The following is a 19,469-nucleotide window of genomic DNA, read 5'->3' on the forward strand; positions in this document are numbered from 1 at the left end:
GTCTACACTAAGGAAATCGAAATTATCAGGTAAGTAATTTCTCCATTTAGACACAACCCTTAGTAACACACTTTATGAGAGGTTTGCTCCACTTAAAACCTCCACTGCGCCCTCCGGCCCTTGCTTGGGACATCAACGTGGTTTTGGGACGGCTCATGAAACCTCTGTTTGAGCCTCTCCACTCTTGTGATCTTTGTTATCTCACGTGGAAAGTAGTTTTCCTTCTCGCTATCACGTCCACTCGCAGAGTCAGTGAACTGCAGGCATTAGTTGCCTACCCGCCTCACACTAAAATTCTGCATGACAGGGTAGTGCTCCACACTCACCCTAAATTTTTACCGAAGGTAGTATCGGAATTTCATATTAATCAATCCATTATCCTACCTACCTTTTTTCTCAGGGCCCATTCAAATCCAGGAGAACAGGCTCTGCATTCCTTGGACTGCAAATGTGCCCTAGCCTTCTATCTAGACTGCACGTTGGCCTACAGGAAATCTACTCAATTGTTTCTCTTTTGATACCATCAAATTGGGAAATCCTGTGAGAAAGCAGACCCTCTCCTCCTGGTTAGTGGACTGCATTTCTTTTTGCTATCAGCAAGCAGGCATTCCGCTGCAAGACCGTGTAAAAGCACACACTGTCAGGGCCATGGCGACACCAGTAGCGCACCTCCGTTCAGTGCCACCTGGAGAAGATGGAGCACTTGTTTGGTGCAGATTGCTTGGAACCATCGACTCTAGTTCTGGGTGCATCAAGTCGTGGGGATCACTCTGACTTGGGCCCTTCCCCATCGAAGCCCAGCCAAGAAGACCAAGGAGCAGGAAACCGCCCCTCACCGGCATCGAAGCATTCAAAGACTTCCGCATTGTTGTCCTCGGCGCCGGAGAAGGACCAGGCCGAGCACCGTGGGAAGCATTGACGCCAGCACCGACTGTCGTCACCGTCCGGTGCCAGCATCGGCCTCGATCAAACCCCCTTCGAAGAAGCCCCAGGGAGAGGAGGCCCCATCCTCCTCTGGACCCGGCAGCCCACGGTGTTGTGCCGGGCACCGAGCCTCCGTGGATGCTCCTGTGATACCTAGCCTGCCTCCTACTCCAGGGTCAGTTTTGTCTGCACCCTTGTTTAGAGAGGAGCTGGATCGTGTGGTCCAGCAGGCAGTGCTCAGTGCCCTTTGGGGCCTCCAATTGCCATCGGCATCAGACCCGCCGCCCTCTTGCACCTCTCCTGAAAAGGCTGGACGTGTTGCTCGGTGCTTTGCCGACGCAGCCCGTACCAGCGGGCCCCTCTGTGTCCAGCCAACCACCAGCACCTCCTCCAGTCTCGATCCCAATTCCAGGCTCCTCGTAGGAGGAAGATGCGGCTCCTCGCCCATCTCTGCGATAAGAACCGCCAATGCTGGAGCCCGTCCCCGGGCCATCGGGCCTTCCAGTTCACCGGCATCCTTTGCAGGTCCCAGTACCACCTCTGTTGGTGCCACCTCACCGTCCATCAGTGCCCGCCCCCCGTACCCTGGGCTTTAGTCTCTCTCCTCGTCCCAGGCGCTTTGCCGGTGAGGAAGAGGCCCCCTCTGACCCTTGGGGGGACACCTCCTCTGAAGACTCCTTGGAGGCCTCCAAGGAACTTCTTTCAGAGCCTCCCCCCCCCCCCCCCCCCCCCCCCCCCCCGGGAAGAGAGATGGCACTCACCTCCAGAGGAGCTCTCCTTTGCTAGTTTTGTCAGGGAGATGGCGGAAACAATTCCTTTCCAGCTGTCAACCGAGGAAGACACCCGCCACAAAATGTTGGAGGTCCTACAGTTTGTGGACGCTCCTAAGGAGGAGATGGCGGTCCCGGTACATGAGGTTCTTCTGGACCTCCTTCACAGTCTGTGGGAACATCCAGGTACAATGCCTCTGGTCAATAAGAAGACGGATGCCACCTACCTAGTGCAACAGGCCCTGGGTTTTCAGAAGAGCCAGTTGCCACACCAATCAGAGGTAGTGGAATCAGCCCAGAAAAAGGCCAAGAGAATTCACCCTCACTCCTCGGCCCCTCCAGGGAAAGACTAAAGAGCCTTAGACGCCCTAGGTCGAAGGGTTTTCCAAGGTTCTATGCTAATAGTTGTGGGCGATTTTAATATGACTTTGGATCCCCGCTTGGACAACTCCAAGGGTGCGCTAGAGGGTTCCCGTCCTCACAGAAAGAGACTAAAATCTCTTATAGATAAATGGAATCTGGTAGACCCCTGGAGACAGCAGAACCCAACTGGGAGAAACTATACCTTTTTTTCGGCCTCTCACAATACTTATTCCCGTATAGATTTCTTTTTGCTCGATAAACTGATAGTAGACAGAATTGGGGATGCAGATGTCCAGAATATCACATGGTCCAATCATGCTTCCATAATCTTAAACATCTGTGTTAAACATGACACCACAGGTTTTAAATCTTGGAAACTAAATGACACTTTATTACGAGATGACCGGTTCCGCCAACAGATAACAGATGATATTCAGGATTATATCGCTCATAACAAGGGGGCGCCCACCCTGCTTTGGGACTGTCTTAAGGCGGTCTTGAGAGGTAAATTTATCTCACAGGGAGCCTACATGAAACGTTCTAAAATGGCGCACAAACAGCAGATTCTTAAGAAAATTGAGACCCTGGCCAGAGAACATAAACGTACGATATCGGGAGCCACTTAAGCCTCCTTACAACAGGCTAGAGAGGAATTGAAAATATTTGCCTCTGCGGAGTTGACGGACAAATTGAAAATGTTGAATTTAGAAAGATTCGCTTGGGGTAACAGTTCAGGGAAACTATTGGCTAGATTTTTAAGATGAAGGCAAACGCAGAATCAAATTTTAGGGATCCGAACCACAGGAGGAGACTTGTTAACTTCTCCCCCAGATATCCGCCAGAGATTCCAGGAATTCTACGGTGCCCTATACTCCGCTAACACCCATATTAATAATGCCCAGATTCAGAGATATCTCGGGAATGTCACCCTTCCCGCTTTAACGCCAGAGGAAAAGGGTAGACTTGATCAAGAGATCTCACCCCTGGAAATACAGTGGGCTATTAAGGATCTCAAGGCTAACAAGGCTCCTGGGTTAGACGGCTATACGCCACATTTCTACAAAACTTTTTCGGACTCTTTAACACCATTACTCCAGGAGCTATTTAAATCTCTGAGGGAGGGTGATCCTCTGATATCAGGATCTAATGAAGCGGGGATAACTATCCTGGGGAAGCCAGGGAGGGATCCTTCCCATTGTGGATCTTATCGGCCCATATCACTTCTCAACATTGACCTTAAAATTCTAGCTAAAATTATGGCAAATCGGATGAATAGCGTTATGGGGAAGCTGGTACACACAGATCAAGCGGGGTTCATACCTGGCAGAATGGCAGCGGACAATATCCGCAAAATAGTAGATTTAATCTGGTGGGCCAAAAAGGAAGCCGAGCCGATGGTCTTGTTATCTGTAGGTGCAGAGAAGGCCTTCGACATGGTGCACTGGCAGTTTTTATTTCACACTTTGAGGGCTATGAATTTCGGGGATAAATTCCTAACCTGGTTGCAGCTCCTCTATACTAATCCCACGGCTCGTGTAAAAGTCAATGGAATTTATTCTGAAGCATTCAGTATTCAGAGGGGAACGAGACAGGGATGCCCCCTGTCCCCGTTGCTGTTTGCCCTGTTTCTGGAACTGCTGGCTATTACGGTGAGACATACCTCGCTGATACGAGGGGTGGAGGTGGGAGATGGGTCCTATAAGATGTCCATGTTTGCGGATGACATTTTGTTTACCCTGACTACACCGTCTACATCGTTAAAAGGGGCTTTAGAGGCCTTAAGTAACTTTGGTGAGGTTTCGGGATTTAAACTTAACATAGATAAGTCCGAGATTCTCAATGTCACATTATCTAGTTCTGAGCTTATGGAACTTAAACAGCAATTTCAGTTCCGGTGGGCACCCTCTAAAATAAAATACTTAGAAATATACATTGGTAAAGACCCAGCAGAGTTATTTCAGCTGAATTATCCACCCCTTATACGTAAAATCTTTTATGATTTAGATCGATGGTCTGAACTATACCTTTCCTGGACGGGGAGAATAGCATCTGTAAAAATGAATGTTCTTCCACGGCTTGCTGTTTCAGGCGCTCCCGATACATATTCCTGATGTCATGATAAATAGATGGCAGAAACGTATATTTTCATACATATGGAAAAGAAGACCCCCGAGGATTTAAAGAACAGTCATGTACAGGCCTAGGATGAGGGGAGGGTTGGGGGTCCCTAACTTGACGTGGTACCTGGTGGCATCTCAGATAAGGGCCATTTTTGATTGGCATAGACTAAGGGAACAGAAACAATGGGCGGTAATTGAACAAATGCTAGCTGGCGTGGTCCCGCTCAGATCCCTGATTTGGCAGCCTAAAAGCACGCGCCCCCCTTTGAGACATGTAACCGCATCGACTATCAATACATTAACGGTTTGGGACAGGTGGAGGGTTCAGCTGGCAGGAGACAGACGGTATTACTATAGCTCCAGTTTCCAAACGAATTCTAAATTCCCTATGGGCATGGATTCTAAAACATTTGGCAGTTGGTCTAAGAAGGGAATTAAAAACTTCGGCCAGCTGTGGGGACTGGAGGGGCTTATCCCATTCACCTCACTACAGACGGCATATGGCTTACCGTCTGTAGATGTATACCAATATTTACAAATTCGACACTTTTTTTCAAGCGGAGAAGGTGGGGGGAGATATGGCACTAGGCAGGACGCAATTTGAGTCCTGGTGTGATCAAGTGGACACACTGAGGAAAGCTATATCCCAGGTCTATAATTACCTTAACAAGGATCCTAAGGTTAAACCAGCGTATATGCAAGCCTGGGAGAGAGATTTAACACTTTCCCTGTCGGAAGAGACATGGGATCAGATATTCTCTTGTACGAGAAAAGGCCTACCTTATTCGCAGCTGGTAGAGAACAGGTACAAGGTTTTATTACGCTGGTATTACAAGCCATCAAGGATACATAAGTTTAAACCAACCTATGACAACCGGTGCCGGAAGGGGTGCGGGGAAGAAGGCACGTTCTATCACATGTGGTGGACCTGCCCCTATTTAGTACAATTCTGGGCAGACTTGGCTCAACTTCTGCGAGAAGTACTAGGGACAGGGATAGTCCTAACACCGGAGCAAGTTTTATTGAATCTACCCTTTGATCTGCCAGTTGCGCAGGGAAAACTAACTAACTATATCATATCTGCTGCAAAATGCCAGATAGCAATGGAATGGAAGTTGCCCGGCCCTCTAGCTTTTGGGAAAATCCATGGCAGGTTGCATTCACTCAGTCTATTGCATGACAGTGTTAGTACCTTCCAAGCGTGTGAGGTAGCCTCATCTAGGAAGATATGGCAGCCGTACAGGGATTGGCAAGCTCGACAGAGACCATCAGAACCTTCATTCTCATAGCATTACCAAAGTACTGCGTTTTTTCCGACTTCTTTCTACACAGTTTATTACTAATCTTTCCATGCACTTGGAGGGGTGGGAGGGAGGGGGGGAGGGAGTGGTTATTAAAGAAAATTGTGTTGTATAACTGTCTAAAGGATGGACGATACATTGTTTTGGTAACATATCTTTATTGTTCAATGTTCGTTTGTATATGGCAAAGCTATATTTTCGTTGTACACTTTCAATAAAAATATCAATTATAAAAAAAAACAAAAAAACAAAAAACACATTCTCCCGCCACTGAAGTGGCCAGTGCCCCTGTGGAACCTCAACCTAGTTTTGGAATTCCTAGTGGGACCCGCCTTTAGACCCCTCCGAGGCCTGTCCCTCCGCTTATTAACCTTGAAGATGGTGTTCTTGCTGGCCGTATGCTCAGCGCGCCGCATTTCAGAGCTACAAGCGCTGTCCTGCCGCGATCCATTCCTCAGAATCACCCCAGGGGCTAGCCATCTTCGCACAGTTCCTTCCTTCTTACCCAAAGTGGTCTCACACTTTCACCTCAACCAAACCATATCCTTGCCAACCATGGAAGGGTTGAAGAAATCGGAAGCAGGTTGAATACTGCGTCGTCTCGACATTGGCAGGCTGCTGTCCAAATACCTGGAAATGTCGGAAGCAGTGCGAAAGACGGACCACCTGTTCGTCCTCCACAGTGGGAAGAGGCAAGGAGAAGCAGTTTCACGGGCGACTATTGCTCGCTGGATCAAAGAAGTTATCAAGGCGGCCTACGTAGACGGGGGAAAACCACCACCTCAACGGGTCAAGGCTCACTCTACCAGAGCACAAGCGGCATCCTGGGCGGAAACTAGGATGCTGTCGCCTGCAGAGATATGTAAAGCGGCAACGTGGTCCTCCATCCATACCTTCTCCAGATTCTACCGTCTGGACGTCCAGGCCAGGGAGGACACAGCATTTGCGAGGGCAATCCTAAACGGACCTCGGGCAGCCTCCCACCCAGTCCGGGAGTAGCTTTTGTACATCCCATTTGTTCTGAGTCCATCTTCTACATGCTAGGAAATGGAGAGATTACTTACCTGATAATCTCGTTTTCCTTAGTGTAGGCAGATGGACTCAGCATCCCACCTGGCTGCCGATCTACATGGGGATTCACCCATTCAAGGTAAGCCATGTTTTTCTTACATAGGGCATCCACCCTGCCGGGTGTCGACGCCTTCCGGTTGAGAACACTGGCGGTCTCCAGCTACTGTCAATCGGTCAGGTTAAACATGTTAAGTTGATCAATCGGTCAGTCACACATATATCCATAATGCTTTTGCAAGGAAGATTACTGAGCTTCTGCACTTCCTGCAGGGGTATATGTACTACGTGCTGACGTCAGATCCGTCTCCAACTGCTAACACGAGCACACTATACCCATTTGTTCTGAGTCCATCTGCCTACACTAAGGAAAACGAGATTATCAGGTAAGTAATCTCTCCATTGATCTTTATTGGAATTATGGAATAATGGTATATGAAATAAAATCTAATCTAAAATCTGTGAAAATAAAATAAACTAGAGCAAGACCTAAAAGAGAGAGAGAGAATATGGCAAGAAACAGATCATTCAGAAGCTAAAGAATATGAGCTGGTACTCCTTTAATTTCAGATTCTGTAATTATTACAGTAGTTGGTTCCTTGTGGTTTCAGTTGGTGGCAGAGAGTGTTCTGAAAGCATAGTTAAGATTATTCCCCATTAAAAGTTGTACTTGTAAAACTGGCTGCCAGAAAAGCGATCTGTTCAACATTTTCCACCAACTTTACCCGAGTTGTAATGGGAGGCATTATCTCTTGCTTGACAGTTAAACTTCTGTACTAACTTATTATTTCTTCCTTGGAGTATTGGTCTATTGAAATCTGTGATTTGGATGACTTTTCATACTTGACTCGCTAGCATTGTACATCAGTGCCAGCAAAGAGGGCTCTGGAACTGATGTAGCAGCTCAGGAGAAGGCATGGTAATTCCGCTTCTTCTTCCGTCAATAACAGGAATGGCTCTACAGCTGCTTTTTTTCATGCCTGTTTCTCAACATTCTTCCAGCACCTTCAGGTTTTCTTGTTGCTAGGCGTGAGATACACATACCACATTACCAAATAAATGTAAGGGTTTTTTCAGGTTGCTTATCTTGCGAGGTTCTTAAATCCCCCAGTATACTCCTAATGTGTACTATAGCAGCAATGCTAGCCTCATACTGTTCGGGCAGGTGTTATGAGCATCTGTTATGGAGATTTTAGCAGAATCAGGTGTTTGCTTCACCCAGCATCTCTTAAGAAAAATTAATCAAATCAGCATTTACCATATATGTCTCTTCACTGTAAATTGGGTTCTGTTTTGTAAGGATTGTGTAGTGTGGCCTAGTCCTTCAAAGGTCATTCTACACTGTTCATTAATGATAAATGAAGTGCAGTTGCCAGACTTGCTGACTGGCTAATAGTGAATTGGCAAGGTTTCATAGCAGTGTTTGAATAGTATGACTACACCTCAGAATGCTTCATTTGGGCTACTCACCCAGACTGGTTTAAAAAGAATATCCTAGTGTGTAGACAAATGGACTCAGGATCAGTGGATTATGCTCCTCTGCCAGCAGATGGAGATGGAGCAAGCTGACATCACAGTATGTATGCTCTTGCAGTGACACCAGCCTGCCAGAATTCTCAGTCTCCAGCAAATGGTGGACGTGCATTTCCCTATGGGGATTGCTTCAGAATTTGGAAGGAGAATTTAACATTGATAAAAAGGAAAGCCCTGCTCTCCTGTGGTGATTCCAAATGGTCTCTCCCCCAGTTGAGAATTCTTGAGGTTATTTCCATGGTCCATCAGATATGTGCCTTGGGTCCAGTAGCCAGGTTTCCCGGCATGGACTTAGCTGATTGTACAGCTTAAAGGCAGCAGGTACAGGAGGCCAAGTGCTGCAGTGACAGCACATGTCCTCTCCCACCGCAGGTGGTGACTGTCTCTGTACTCAGCTGGTAAGGGCTGAGTTCGGGTAAGTTAAAAAAAAAAAAAAGTTTGTAAATACAGAGACAGTATAAAGGGGTTTGCAGGACTTCCTCTGGTCTCCGTGCTCGTCTCGCTGTTCTGATGTTCGTTCCTGCTCTTGTGGGGGTTAGAGGAACTGGGTAGCCTGGCAGTTTGAGTGGCCTTGGTGGGCTAAGCCCTGCAGCAAGGCTTTTTGCCTGTGTGCCATATGGTAGGCCATGGTGGTGTTTTTGCACACTTCTGTGTGTATCTTACTGCCCCCTATAGGACGTCAGTATGCGCAGTGCATTGGCTCTCCACGCGTTGTGCTCAGTTTTAGGTGCGCGTTTTGCGCGCTCAACTTTCTACGTGCAGGTAGTGCATCCAGGCCTTGACACAGTTTGCATATGTGGGGTTTTTTTTTTTTTGCAGCATTTACTTTTGGGCGCCTAGTTTTTGTGCACGTAAATTTTGTGTGCTTGAAATTTTTTCAGCAAAAGCCGGCTGGACATACATTCTCCGTCGCCTGTACACTGATGGCACTGGTGAGCAAGAAACCTAAGCGCCTTTCTCTCTGTATTGCTTGTCATATTCAGGCACCTCAGCCTGACCTGTCCTCTAACTTGTCAGCGCAGCTTAGAGGCTCAGGGAGAGCTGTCTTCCACTGATTTCACTAAGCCTGGATCCTCCCATCCTGATGATGGTCTGGTTAAAGATTTGCCTGGAGGTATGCTGGATCTTGGAACTTCCTTGACTGGTTCCTCTGCAGGGGATGACAGTTCAGTGGGCCCCACTCTAGTTCCTTCTGGGTTTGGCCTGGATCCGGCTGCTTTTTCTTGGGTGGAGTTTTTTCAAGGTTTGCCGTCCTCAGCTTCTCCCACTCCTGTCAGGTTGTATCCTCAGCTTGTGGCCCCTTCCTCTTCCAGTCCTGTGTTTAGGCCCCAAAGCACACCTCTGTTCGCTGCAGGTAATCCCGACAGGAACCCAGATGGCACTGATGATGAGCTGGATCCTGATTCCCTGGAAGATGGGGAAATTCCTCCGGGTTTGGAACAGTTTCAGACCATGTTGCGGATCTTTCATAGAGATGAACTGCTGGCCCTGGTTTCCCAGATCTTGAAGATGCTGGGTGTTCCTGGTACGGATTCCATGTCTGAACCAAAGAAGAATCCCATTTTGGTTTTCTTGCATAAAGCCTCTTGTTTTTTTTCCCTGTTATGGACGCCAGTCACCACCAAGAAAGAGATCTAGGCATCATAGTGGATAACACATTGAAATCGTCGATTCAGTGTGCTGCGGCAGTCAAAAAAGCAAACAGAATGTTGGGAATTATTAGAAAGGGAATGGTGAATAAAACGGAAAATGGCAGAATGCCTCTGTATCGCTCCATGGTGAGACCCCACCTTGAATACTGTGTGCATTTCTGGTCGACGCATCTCAAAAAAGATATAGTTGCGATGGAGAAGGTACAGAGAAGGGTGACCAAAATGATAAAGGGGATGGAACAGCTCCCCTATGAGGAAAGGCTGAAGAGGCTTTTCAGCTTGGAGAAGAGACAGCTGAGGGGTATATAGAGGTCTTTAAGATCATGAGAGGTCTTGAAGAGTAGATGTGAATCGGTTATATAGAAACATAGAAATGACGGCAGAAGAAGACCAATCGGCCCATCCAGTCTGCCCAGCAAGCTTCACACTTCTTTTTTCTCATACTTATCTGTTTCTCTTGGCTCTTAGTAACCTTTGGTTCTTTTTCCCTTTCACCCCCACCATTAATGTAGAGAGCAGTGATGGAGCTGCATCCAAGTGAAATATCAAGCTTGATTAGTTAGGGGTAGTAACCGCCGCAATAAGCAAGCTACACCCATACTTATTTGTTTACCCAGACTGTTATTCAGCCCTTATTGGTTGTTTTTCTTCTCCCCTGCCGTTGAAGCAGAGAGCTATGCTGGATATGCGTGAAGTATTAGTTTTTCTTCTCCCTTGCCGTTGAAGCAGAGAGCTATGCTGGATATGCGTGAAGTATTAGTTTTACTTCTCCCTTGCCGTTGAAGCAGAGAGCTATGCTGGATATGCGTGAAGTATTAGTTTTTCTTCTCCCCTGCTGTTGAAGCAGAGAGCTATGCTGTATATGCATTGAAAGTGAAGTATGCATTGAAAGCCACATTAACTATCAACAAATATTGAATAAGCCTAATAATTGGTAATACCTATAGCCTTTGAACTCTCCGTTAATTTTACATACTCTTACCCACCCCTGGGTTTTGTTTTTTTTTTTAATTTGGAGATGGCAGCCCTCCATCCTTCCGCTCCGTGAAGGTGGAACACCAACCACTGGCCACTGGCATCCCGCTCCGTGAATGCCTCTGTGGCTACTGCCACTCCGTGCAGTGTTTTGCTGCCTCCTCTTTATACACGTCCTCTAGACCTGATGGACCTTATCTGTTACTCTTGGCTCTTAGTAACCTTTTGATTCTATTTCCCTTCTACCCCCACCATTAATGTAGAGAGCAGTGTTGGAACTGCCTCTAAGTGAAATATCTAGCTTAATTAGTTAGGGGTAGTAACCGCCGCAATAAGCAAGCTATACCCATGTTTATTTGTTTACCAAGACTAAATAATTCAGACCTTGTTGGTTTTTTTTCTGTATATAGATCTACTTTTCTTCATTCCCCCTGCCGTTGAAGCAGAGAGTTATGCTGGATATGCATTGAAAGTTAACTATGAGACTTTCTCCCCTGCCGTTGAAGCAGAGAGCTATGCTGGATATGCATTGAACGTGAAGTACCAGGCTCATTTGGTTTGGGGTAGTAACCGCCGTAACAAGCAAGCTACTCCCCGCTTTTTTTGTGAATGCAAATCTTTTTCCACGTTTCCTCTTTTATGTTGAAGCTTAGAGCAATGTTGGAGTCGCATTAACCGTGTGTATGTTTATTGAATAAGGGTATTATCTCTAGGCAGTAGCCGTCATTCCCGCGAGCCACCCACTCTTCATTCACGTCCTCTAGACTTTATGGATCCACAGTGTTTATCCCACGCCCCTTTGAAGTCCTTCACAGATCTGGTCTTCATCACTTCTTCCGGAAGGGCATTCCAGGCATCCACCACCCTCTCCGTGAAGAAATACTTCCTTACATTGGTTCTGAGTCTTCCTCCCTGGAGCTTCAAATCGTGACCCCTGGTTCTGCTGGTTTTTTTTCCGATGGAAAAGGTTTGTCGCTGTCTTTGGATCATTAAAACCTTTCAAGTATCTGAAAGTCTGTATCATGTCACCTCTGCTCCTCCTTTCCTCCAGGGTGTACATATTTAGATTCTTCAATCTCTCTTCATAAGTCATTCGATGAAGACCATTCACCCTTTTGGTCGCCCTTCTCTGGACCGCCTCCATCTTGTCTCTGTCTCTTCGGAGATACGGTCTCCAGAACTGAACACAGTACTCCAGGTGAGGCCTCACCAAGGACCTGTACAAGGGGATAATCACTTCCCTTTTCTTACTCGATATCCCTCTCTATGCAGCCCAGCATTCTTCTGGCTTTAGCTATCGCCTTGTCACATTGTTTCGCCGACTTCAGATCATTAGACACTATCACCCCAAGGTCTCTCTCTCCTGCTCCATGCACATCAGCCTTTCTCCCCCCATCGAATACAGTTCATTTGGATTTCCACTCCCCATATGCATGACTCTGCACTTCTTGGCATTGAATCTCAGCTGCCATATCTTCGACCACTCTTCCAGCTTCCTTAAATCCCGTCTCATTCTCTCCACTCCTTCCGGCGTGTCCACTCTGTTGCAGATCTTAGTGTCATCCGCAAAAAGACAAACCTTACCTTCTATCCCGTCCGTAATATCGCTCACAAAGATATTGAACAGGACCGGTCCCAACACGGATCCTTGCGGTACACCGCTTAAAACCGCTCTCTCTTCAGAGAGAGTTCCATTTACCCATTTACCATCACACATTGTCTTCTGTCCGTCAACCAGTTTGCGATCCAGGCCACCACCTCGGCACTCATTCCTAAGCTTCTCATTTTATTCACCAGTCTCCTGTGTGGGATCGTATCAAAAGCTTTGCTGAAATCCAAGTAGATGACATCAAGTGCTCTTCCTTGATCCAATTCCTTGGTTACCCAGTCAAAAAAGTCGATCAGATTTGTCTGACAGGATCTTCCCTTGGTGAATCCATGCTACCTCTGGTCCATCAATTCTCCCGACTGTAGATAGTTCACTATTCTCTCTTTCAACATTGACTCCATTACTTTTCCCACCACCGAAGTGAGGCTAACTGGTCTGTAGTTACCAGCCTCTTCTCTGTTCCCACTCTTGTGAAGCGGGACCACCAACGCTCTTCTCCAATCACTCGGCACCACTCCCGTTTCTAGGGATCTATTGAACAGGTCGCACAGCGGACCCGCCAGCACATCTCTGAGCTCCCTCAGTATCCTGGGATGAATTTCATCAGGCCCCATGGCTTTGTCCACTTTCAGTTTCTCCAGCTCTTCCCATACATTTTCTACTGTAAATGGAGTTACATCTACTCCACTCCCCTCCAGTTTCTTGTTAACTAGCGACGGTCCTTCTCCAGGGTCCTCTTTAATGAACACAGAACTGAAGTATTCATTTAATATTTCTGCCATTTCTTCGTCTCTCTCCACACATTGATCCTTTCCATCTTTCAATTTCGCTATACCACTTTGAACTTTTCTCTTTTCACTGATGTATCTGAAAAATGTTTTATCACCTCTCTTTACCTCCTTGGCAATCCTCTCTTCCGCTTGACTTTTTGCCGTCTTGATTAATTTCTTCGTCTCCCTCAGTTCTACCAGATATTCTTCTTTGTGCTCCTCTCTTTGGGATCTTTTATATTTCTTGAACGCTGTTCTTTTAGCCTTTATTTTGTCAGCCACCTCCTTTGAGAACCAGATAGGTTTCATTTTTCTTTTGCTTTTCTTTACTTTTCTAACATATAGATTAGTTTCCTTGGTAATTGCTCCTTTTAGATTGGTTCATTGTTGATCCACATCTCTCTCATTCTCCCAGCCTTTTAATTCTTCCTCCAGGTACTTCCCCATTTCATCAAAGTCCGTGTTTTTGAACTGCAAAACTCTGGTCTTTGTGCTTCTTTTCCGTATCCTTTTTGTGATATTAAACCATACCGTTTGATCACTGGTGCTGAGGTGGGCGCCCACCTGGACATCAGAAATATTATCTCCATTAAAGAGCACTAAGTCGAGTATAGCTCCTTCTCTCGTGGGTTCCATTACCATTTGTTTGAACAAAGCTACTTGCAGGGCATCCACTATTTCTCTACTATTAGATTCTGTAGATGGGATTCTCCAGTCTACATCTGGCATATTAAAGTCTCCAACGATCACCACTTCTCCCTTCTTTCCTATCTTTTGGATGTCTTCAACCAGATCTCTGTCCAGTTCTTCCTTTTGGTTTGGAGGCCTGTAAACCACTCCGATAAAAATGGATGTCCCATCTTTTTTTAGGTCAGCCCATAGTGCTTCTTCATTGCCCCATCTTTCTTGAAGCTCAGTTGCTTGGATATTGTTTCTGATATAAAGAGCCACTCCTTCCCCTCTCCTATCCTCTCTGTCCTTTCTTAACAAGTTATAGCCTGGTATTGCCGTATCCCAATCATGAGATTCCATGAATCATGTCTCCGTGACAGCAACAATGTCTAAGTCTGCCTCTATCATTAGGGCTTGCAGATCTGGGATTTTATTGCCCAAACTACGAGCATTTGTGCTCATAGCTTTCCAGCTTTCCTTGTTCAGGTTACTGCTGTTCCTGGACTCCTTTTGTGAATTTAGTTGAGTTTTGTTGTCCTCTTCACCCTTCCCCTTTGCATTTGTGCAAAGGAAGGGATTAGTGCCTTTGATGACAGATTCATCTAGCACAATGACCTTTTTCCTTTGGTTATGGATCTGGAATTTCTTTATGCATTGGGTTTCTTCTTTCTTTTCAGATATCACTTCAATCACTTAAAAGAAGCAGTTATGGTTTTCTAAAGAAGTAGCTGAAAAGGTAAAAGAGAAGTTTAGCATTCATAAACTACAAGAGATGGCAGAAAGAGGAAGACAGGTGACAATACAATCTGGAAAAAATTAAGTGAAGTTGTGAAAGTAGTCAGGCATGCAAAATCTCAAATAGAAGAAAAAATAGCAAATACGTTAAAACAGGTGGAACAAGACATTTTGTTTTACATATGTTGGTGACAGAAGGAAGTGCAAAAGATGAGGAAAAATAAATTGCTTAACCTATTTCTTTTTTCATTGTTGAAAAGGCCTGGAGTAAGACCACATAAACACAAATAAAATTGGAAGTGAGAGAAAACTCAAATCAATTTTCAGAACAGTGTGTTCGTGAGGAGCTAACTAAACTTAAAGTAGATAAGGTGATGGGGCCTGATGAGAAACATCCAGGGTATTAAGGGATCTTAGAAACGTCCTGGCAGCTCCGCTGGTTGACCTTGTCATTGCTTCCTTAGAGTCTGGAGTAGTTTTAGAGGACTGGCAAAGGGTGGATGTGGTTCCTATTTACAAAAGTGAAAGGAGGCTAGGAACTACAGGCCAATTAGTCTGACCTCTATGGTGAGCAAACTAATGGAATTGCTGCTAAAACAGAGAATAGTGCAGTTTTTGGAATCCAGTGGATTGCAAGATCCCAGGTAACATGGTTTCACCAAAGGTAAATCTTGTCAGATGAATCTGATCAATTTCTTTGATTGGGTGACCATAGAGTTGGATCAAGGGAGAGTCCTAGATGTGTAGTGTACTTGGATTTCAGCAAGACCTTTGACACAGTTCCACATAGAATCTTATAAATACATTTTAGTATGGATCCTAGAGTATTGACTGGGTTAGAAATTGGCTGAGTGGGAGGTGACAAAGGGTAGTGGTAAATGGAGTTTTCTCTGAGGAAAGGGTTATTACTGGCAGTGTGCCTCAGGGGATCAGTCCTTGGACCAGTTCTTTTCTACATATTTGTGAACAACATAACAGAAGGGTTGTTGGGAATGGTTTGTCTTTTTATCGATGATACCAAAATCTGTAACAAGGTGGACAACCAGGAAGGCATGGAAATCATGAGGAAGGATCTAGCGAAGCTTGAAGAATGTTCTAAGGTCTGGCAGCTAAGATTAAATGTAAAGTAAATAAAAGGGACAGTCTAGAGGTGTATTGGTGCAGGGCCATCATTTGTAAGTTGCTATTTTAAATAACATGCATATAGATTTGCTAACTTGTGTAATTTTATACTTGCTAATTATTTGGCAGAAATTAAACATGTTTATTATGTAGTACTGATTGGGGGGCGCTCAGGCTGAAGAATCAGGAGAGTCTCAACTGGAGAAAGACTGGAAGAACTGGTAGACAAATTGACGCATGCATGTTTTAAAATACACAGACTTACCCACATAAATTGGGATTTACATGAGTATGTTCTACTTTGTCATGTATAAAATATATGCGTGTATATTTTTAAAATAGGAAAATCACGCACATTCAATATATTGATAAACGTTCTTTCAATGTATTGCACATATTTGCGCATAAGCCTACATATGTGCGCATGTTGCGGGGTAGAGATGCAAATATTTTATAAAATGTGCATATATCAATCACATGAGTTATAAAATACTAGCGTAGATCTGCTTGCAGCCATATATGTACATTTGTTTGAAAGTTATCCTTCCTGAACCTTAGCTATAGTAACCAATCTCAACAGTGTGCAAGAATTTTCAGTTGTGTTTTGAATTAGGTAATCATCCCTTATGCTCCCAAGCACTCTCTGTTAATCAGACACTGGAAAAGGCTTAATTGTTGCTGCTTGGGTTTCATAAAAATGCTTTGCTCTGTTCCCAGCTGTCCCTTTGGATTAATGAGAAGATGCTTACAGCTCAGGACATGTCCTATGATGAGGCCAGGAACCTGCACAGCAAATGGCTAAAACACCAGGCATTCATGGCAGAGCTGGCATCCAACAAAGAATGGCTTGACAAAATAGAAAAGGTAATCAGTAACAAGATATTTATTTCGTAGCTGTCTAGTTACTTTATATAATGTTTGTTACTGACGCGCACAAAATCCAACACACTTTACATACATGAATGTATAGCTGATAAATCCATTATTGTGGTAACTTTTCAGATTTTCCTTATATCAACAAAATTGGTCACATGGGCCTTCTCTCAGATGTTGATTCATCAGTCCCTCTCCATACTTAAGAATATTGCTTGCATTGTTTTAAACTCTGAAATTTCAGTATTAGGACCGATGATACAGAGTCACAATAGATGGTCCCATAGTGTGGAGTGTCTTGCAGTTGTGCTTGTTATATAAAACACTAGATGAAAATATAATAAAATCTTATCCTGTTAAAGTCCATGGTGAATGAAAGCATCTTTATACAAAGCAGAATCCAATGAAAACAAAGGAAGTAAAAGATGCTGTCTAGATTTTGCCACTTGATGGCATCTCTGTAGTATTATTTGGCTTATTGTTATGATATGCAAATACAAGAGAGACCTGAATAAATTATCCCCTGCTGTTACTAGTCATATAAATTAGGTGAGCAAATTCCAAGCTTTCTCTTACTTGCTGAAGATGAATGTACAGTGAAAATATCTAGCCAAGCAAAAAAAACAAAAAAAAAAATGCTAGAAAAAAATTAATTTTACTTGCATGACTAAGTTAGTAAAGATATTGTGAGTGTGCTTTCTTTTTGTGTAAATGCATTGGTTCTCTGCTTTGCAGGAAGGAAAGTTATTGATTGCAGAGAAACCAGAGACTGAGGCTGTAGTGAGAGAGAAGATGACAAGTTTGCACAAAATGTGGGAAGAACTTGAATCCACCACGCAGACCAAGGCTCAGCGTCTTTTTGATGCTAATAAGGCTGAACTTTTCACCCAGAGCTGTGCCGATCTGGATAAGTGGCTAAATGGCCTGGAGTGTCAAATTCAGTCTGATGACTATGGAAAAGATCTCACCAGTGTAAACATCCTCCTGAAAAAACAACAGGTAAACAAATACAACAATAATTATCAAAATTAATGTGTACAGGTACTTGTAAAGGAAGTAACATTGCTGAAAGTTTGCATACCTCTGGTTTGAAACTAAAACTAGTTATTTTTGAAAGCTCATTTCTAAACTGCTGAGCCCAGTGTATCATGCTCGCTGTGAGTTAAGACAACACGCTGAGTGTTAAGATAGCATGCAAGCAAAATGGTAAGTATTAATTTACTGTATATGTTATAGTGGGTGAATTCCTAAATCTGATTTAAAATTTAATGAGAGAAAAATAGCTATATCTACCCTCTGTGGCGAAACAGGAGTTTTCCATGCTTTGTAGTTTGTTCTGCCCTGTGACACTTTTCCCCAGTGAGCTCATTTCCTGTGTGATGGCCTGTAGGCGGTGTTTAATCTGTGCCCTGTAGTTCAAGCAGAGGCTTTGGATTCTGCCTTGACTCAAAGTGGCTTGATCAGCATACATAACCCAGCAGCCCTGAGTACATGTCAAAAAGAAATATCCTACATTGCCATTGGCCAGAAAGCTAACACTTATGTTGTGCCCTGATTGGACCTACAGATAGAAAACTCACCCTGAAGGTTCTGCAGCAGATCTATGCTGAGAACCCTATTCAGCTTCTGTGGGTAGCCTTTTTCTTGACTTCCCCAGGCACTAATTATTTATTTATTTATTTAAAAGTTTTTTTATATACCGGAGTATAGCTGAATGCCTTCATTAATTAAGTAATGAAAAGTGTTTAGCTAGTTTCTACTGTTTAATACTGTTTGCAGTATAAATCTTTTATTCATTCACTGTTCCCACTTTTTCTTAATAAACTTGTTAGTTTGTTAGCTCTGCCTGTCTTGGACTGACAGTCCTGGTATTGTGTGCATTTGGTCTGTGAATATTTTTTTTAGGAACTGTGTGACCCTCTGGTTGTGTTGGGGTCCCATTGTTCCTAGAAACCACCAGGGGATAGCTTGCAGGTGGGGAATTTGCCCAGAATCAAGCAGGAACCCACATGGTGGGTGGGAGGTTGCAAGTGTAGAACATGTACAGGTGCAGACAGGCCTGTACAGTGCTTGGGAGGACCCTTGTGTAACATAATGCCACAGTATATATATAAATTGTAAAAAGATCATATATAATAAACGTGAATTATTGAATAAGGTAAACCCTCATAAATGAGCTATTGTACACTTGCGCTGTAACAGCGTTTTAACTTTTGTGCACTCATTGCAATTGTGCATGCTCACTGAAATTAATCATGGGGTAACCCCTTTCATTTCATGTAAAGTGTGCCGCTGTTCTTGAACAGAGAATTTTTTTTTGGATTTTTTTTTTGGTTTGTTTTTTTTTAAACAGTTTTGTTTTAGAACTTTAACATCGACATCAATGAAATGAAGAACTTATCTTTTCCAAGAAAAAAACAACTAGAGCTGAAGAGCTCATCAGCTCTGCTCTGTCGAACACCCGACACTGCTGGTGTTTCGGAAACTTCTTCAGGGGCTTTAATCATTGAAAGACATTTAGTAAAAAAACGCCAACATTTCAATAGGAAGGTTTAGTTATGCAAGCTTACATGTCTAGAGTTGGAGAGTGATTTGTCCGTTATGCGGCATTTCATGACAAGGACCCGCCATCTTAAAAAATGACGTATTTAAAGCCTATGTGTGGTTTCAGAAACGACCAATCAAAAAAGAGGGAGGATTTTTTTGAATGAGAACAAATGACTGGCTCTTTAAATCAACGAAGACCATTCAATAATGTCATTCATGCCCTGGGGAAATTCGGTAGATAGTTTAAAAATCCATCTTTGCTCTCTATAATTCAAAAGGGTGTTGACGTCTCCTCCTCTGATGTTAACCGAGACTATGTCTAGAATGATCCAATGTAACTCCGCAAAACTGTGATTTGCTGATAGGCAGTGTTTTACTATCGGTGCTTCAATATTGCCAGTGTTAAGTCTACTTCTATGTCATCTTAATCATACT

General features: G+C 44.1%; 1 protein-coding gene across 3 annotated transcripts in view; it reads left to right on the forward strand.

Moving 5' to 3' along the window:
• The window catches only part of SPTBN1 (spectrin beta, non-erythrocytic 1), a 724,701-nt gene that overhangs the window by 513,006 nt on the left and 192,226 nt on the right, over positions 1 to 19,469 (forward strand). For all 3 annotated transcript variants that reach the window (XM_029593444.1, XM_029593446.1, XM_029593445.1), the window contains 2 exons: positions 16,332 to 16,478; positions 17,223 to 17,486. In XM_029593444.1, the coding sequence (XP_029449304.1) occupies positions 16,332 to 16,478; positions 17,223 to 17,486 (411 nt within the window). The remainder of the gene's footprint in view (positions 1 to 16,331; positions 16,479 to 17,222; positions 17,487 to 19,469) is intronic.

The sequence above is a fragment of the Rhinatrema bivittatum genome, chromosome 3, assembly GCF_901001135.1.
Source record: "Rhinatrema bivittatum chromosome 3, aRhiBiv1.1, whole genome shotgun sequence".
NCBI lineage: Eukaryota > Metazoa > Chordata > Amphibia > Gymnophiona > Rhinatrematidae > Rhinatrema > Rhinatrema bivittatum.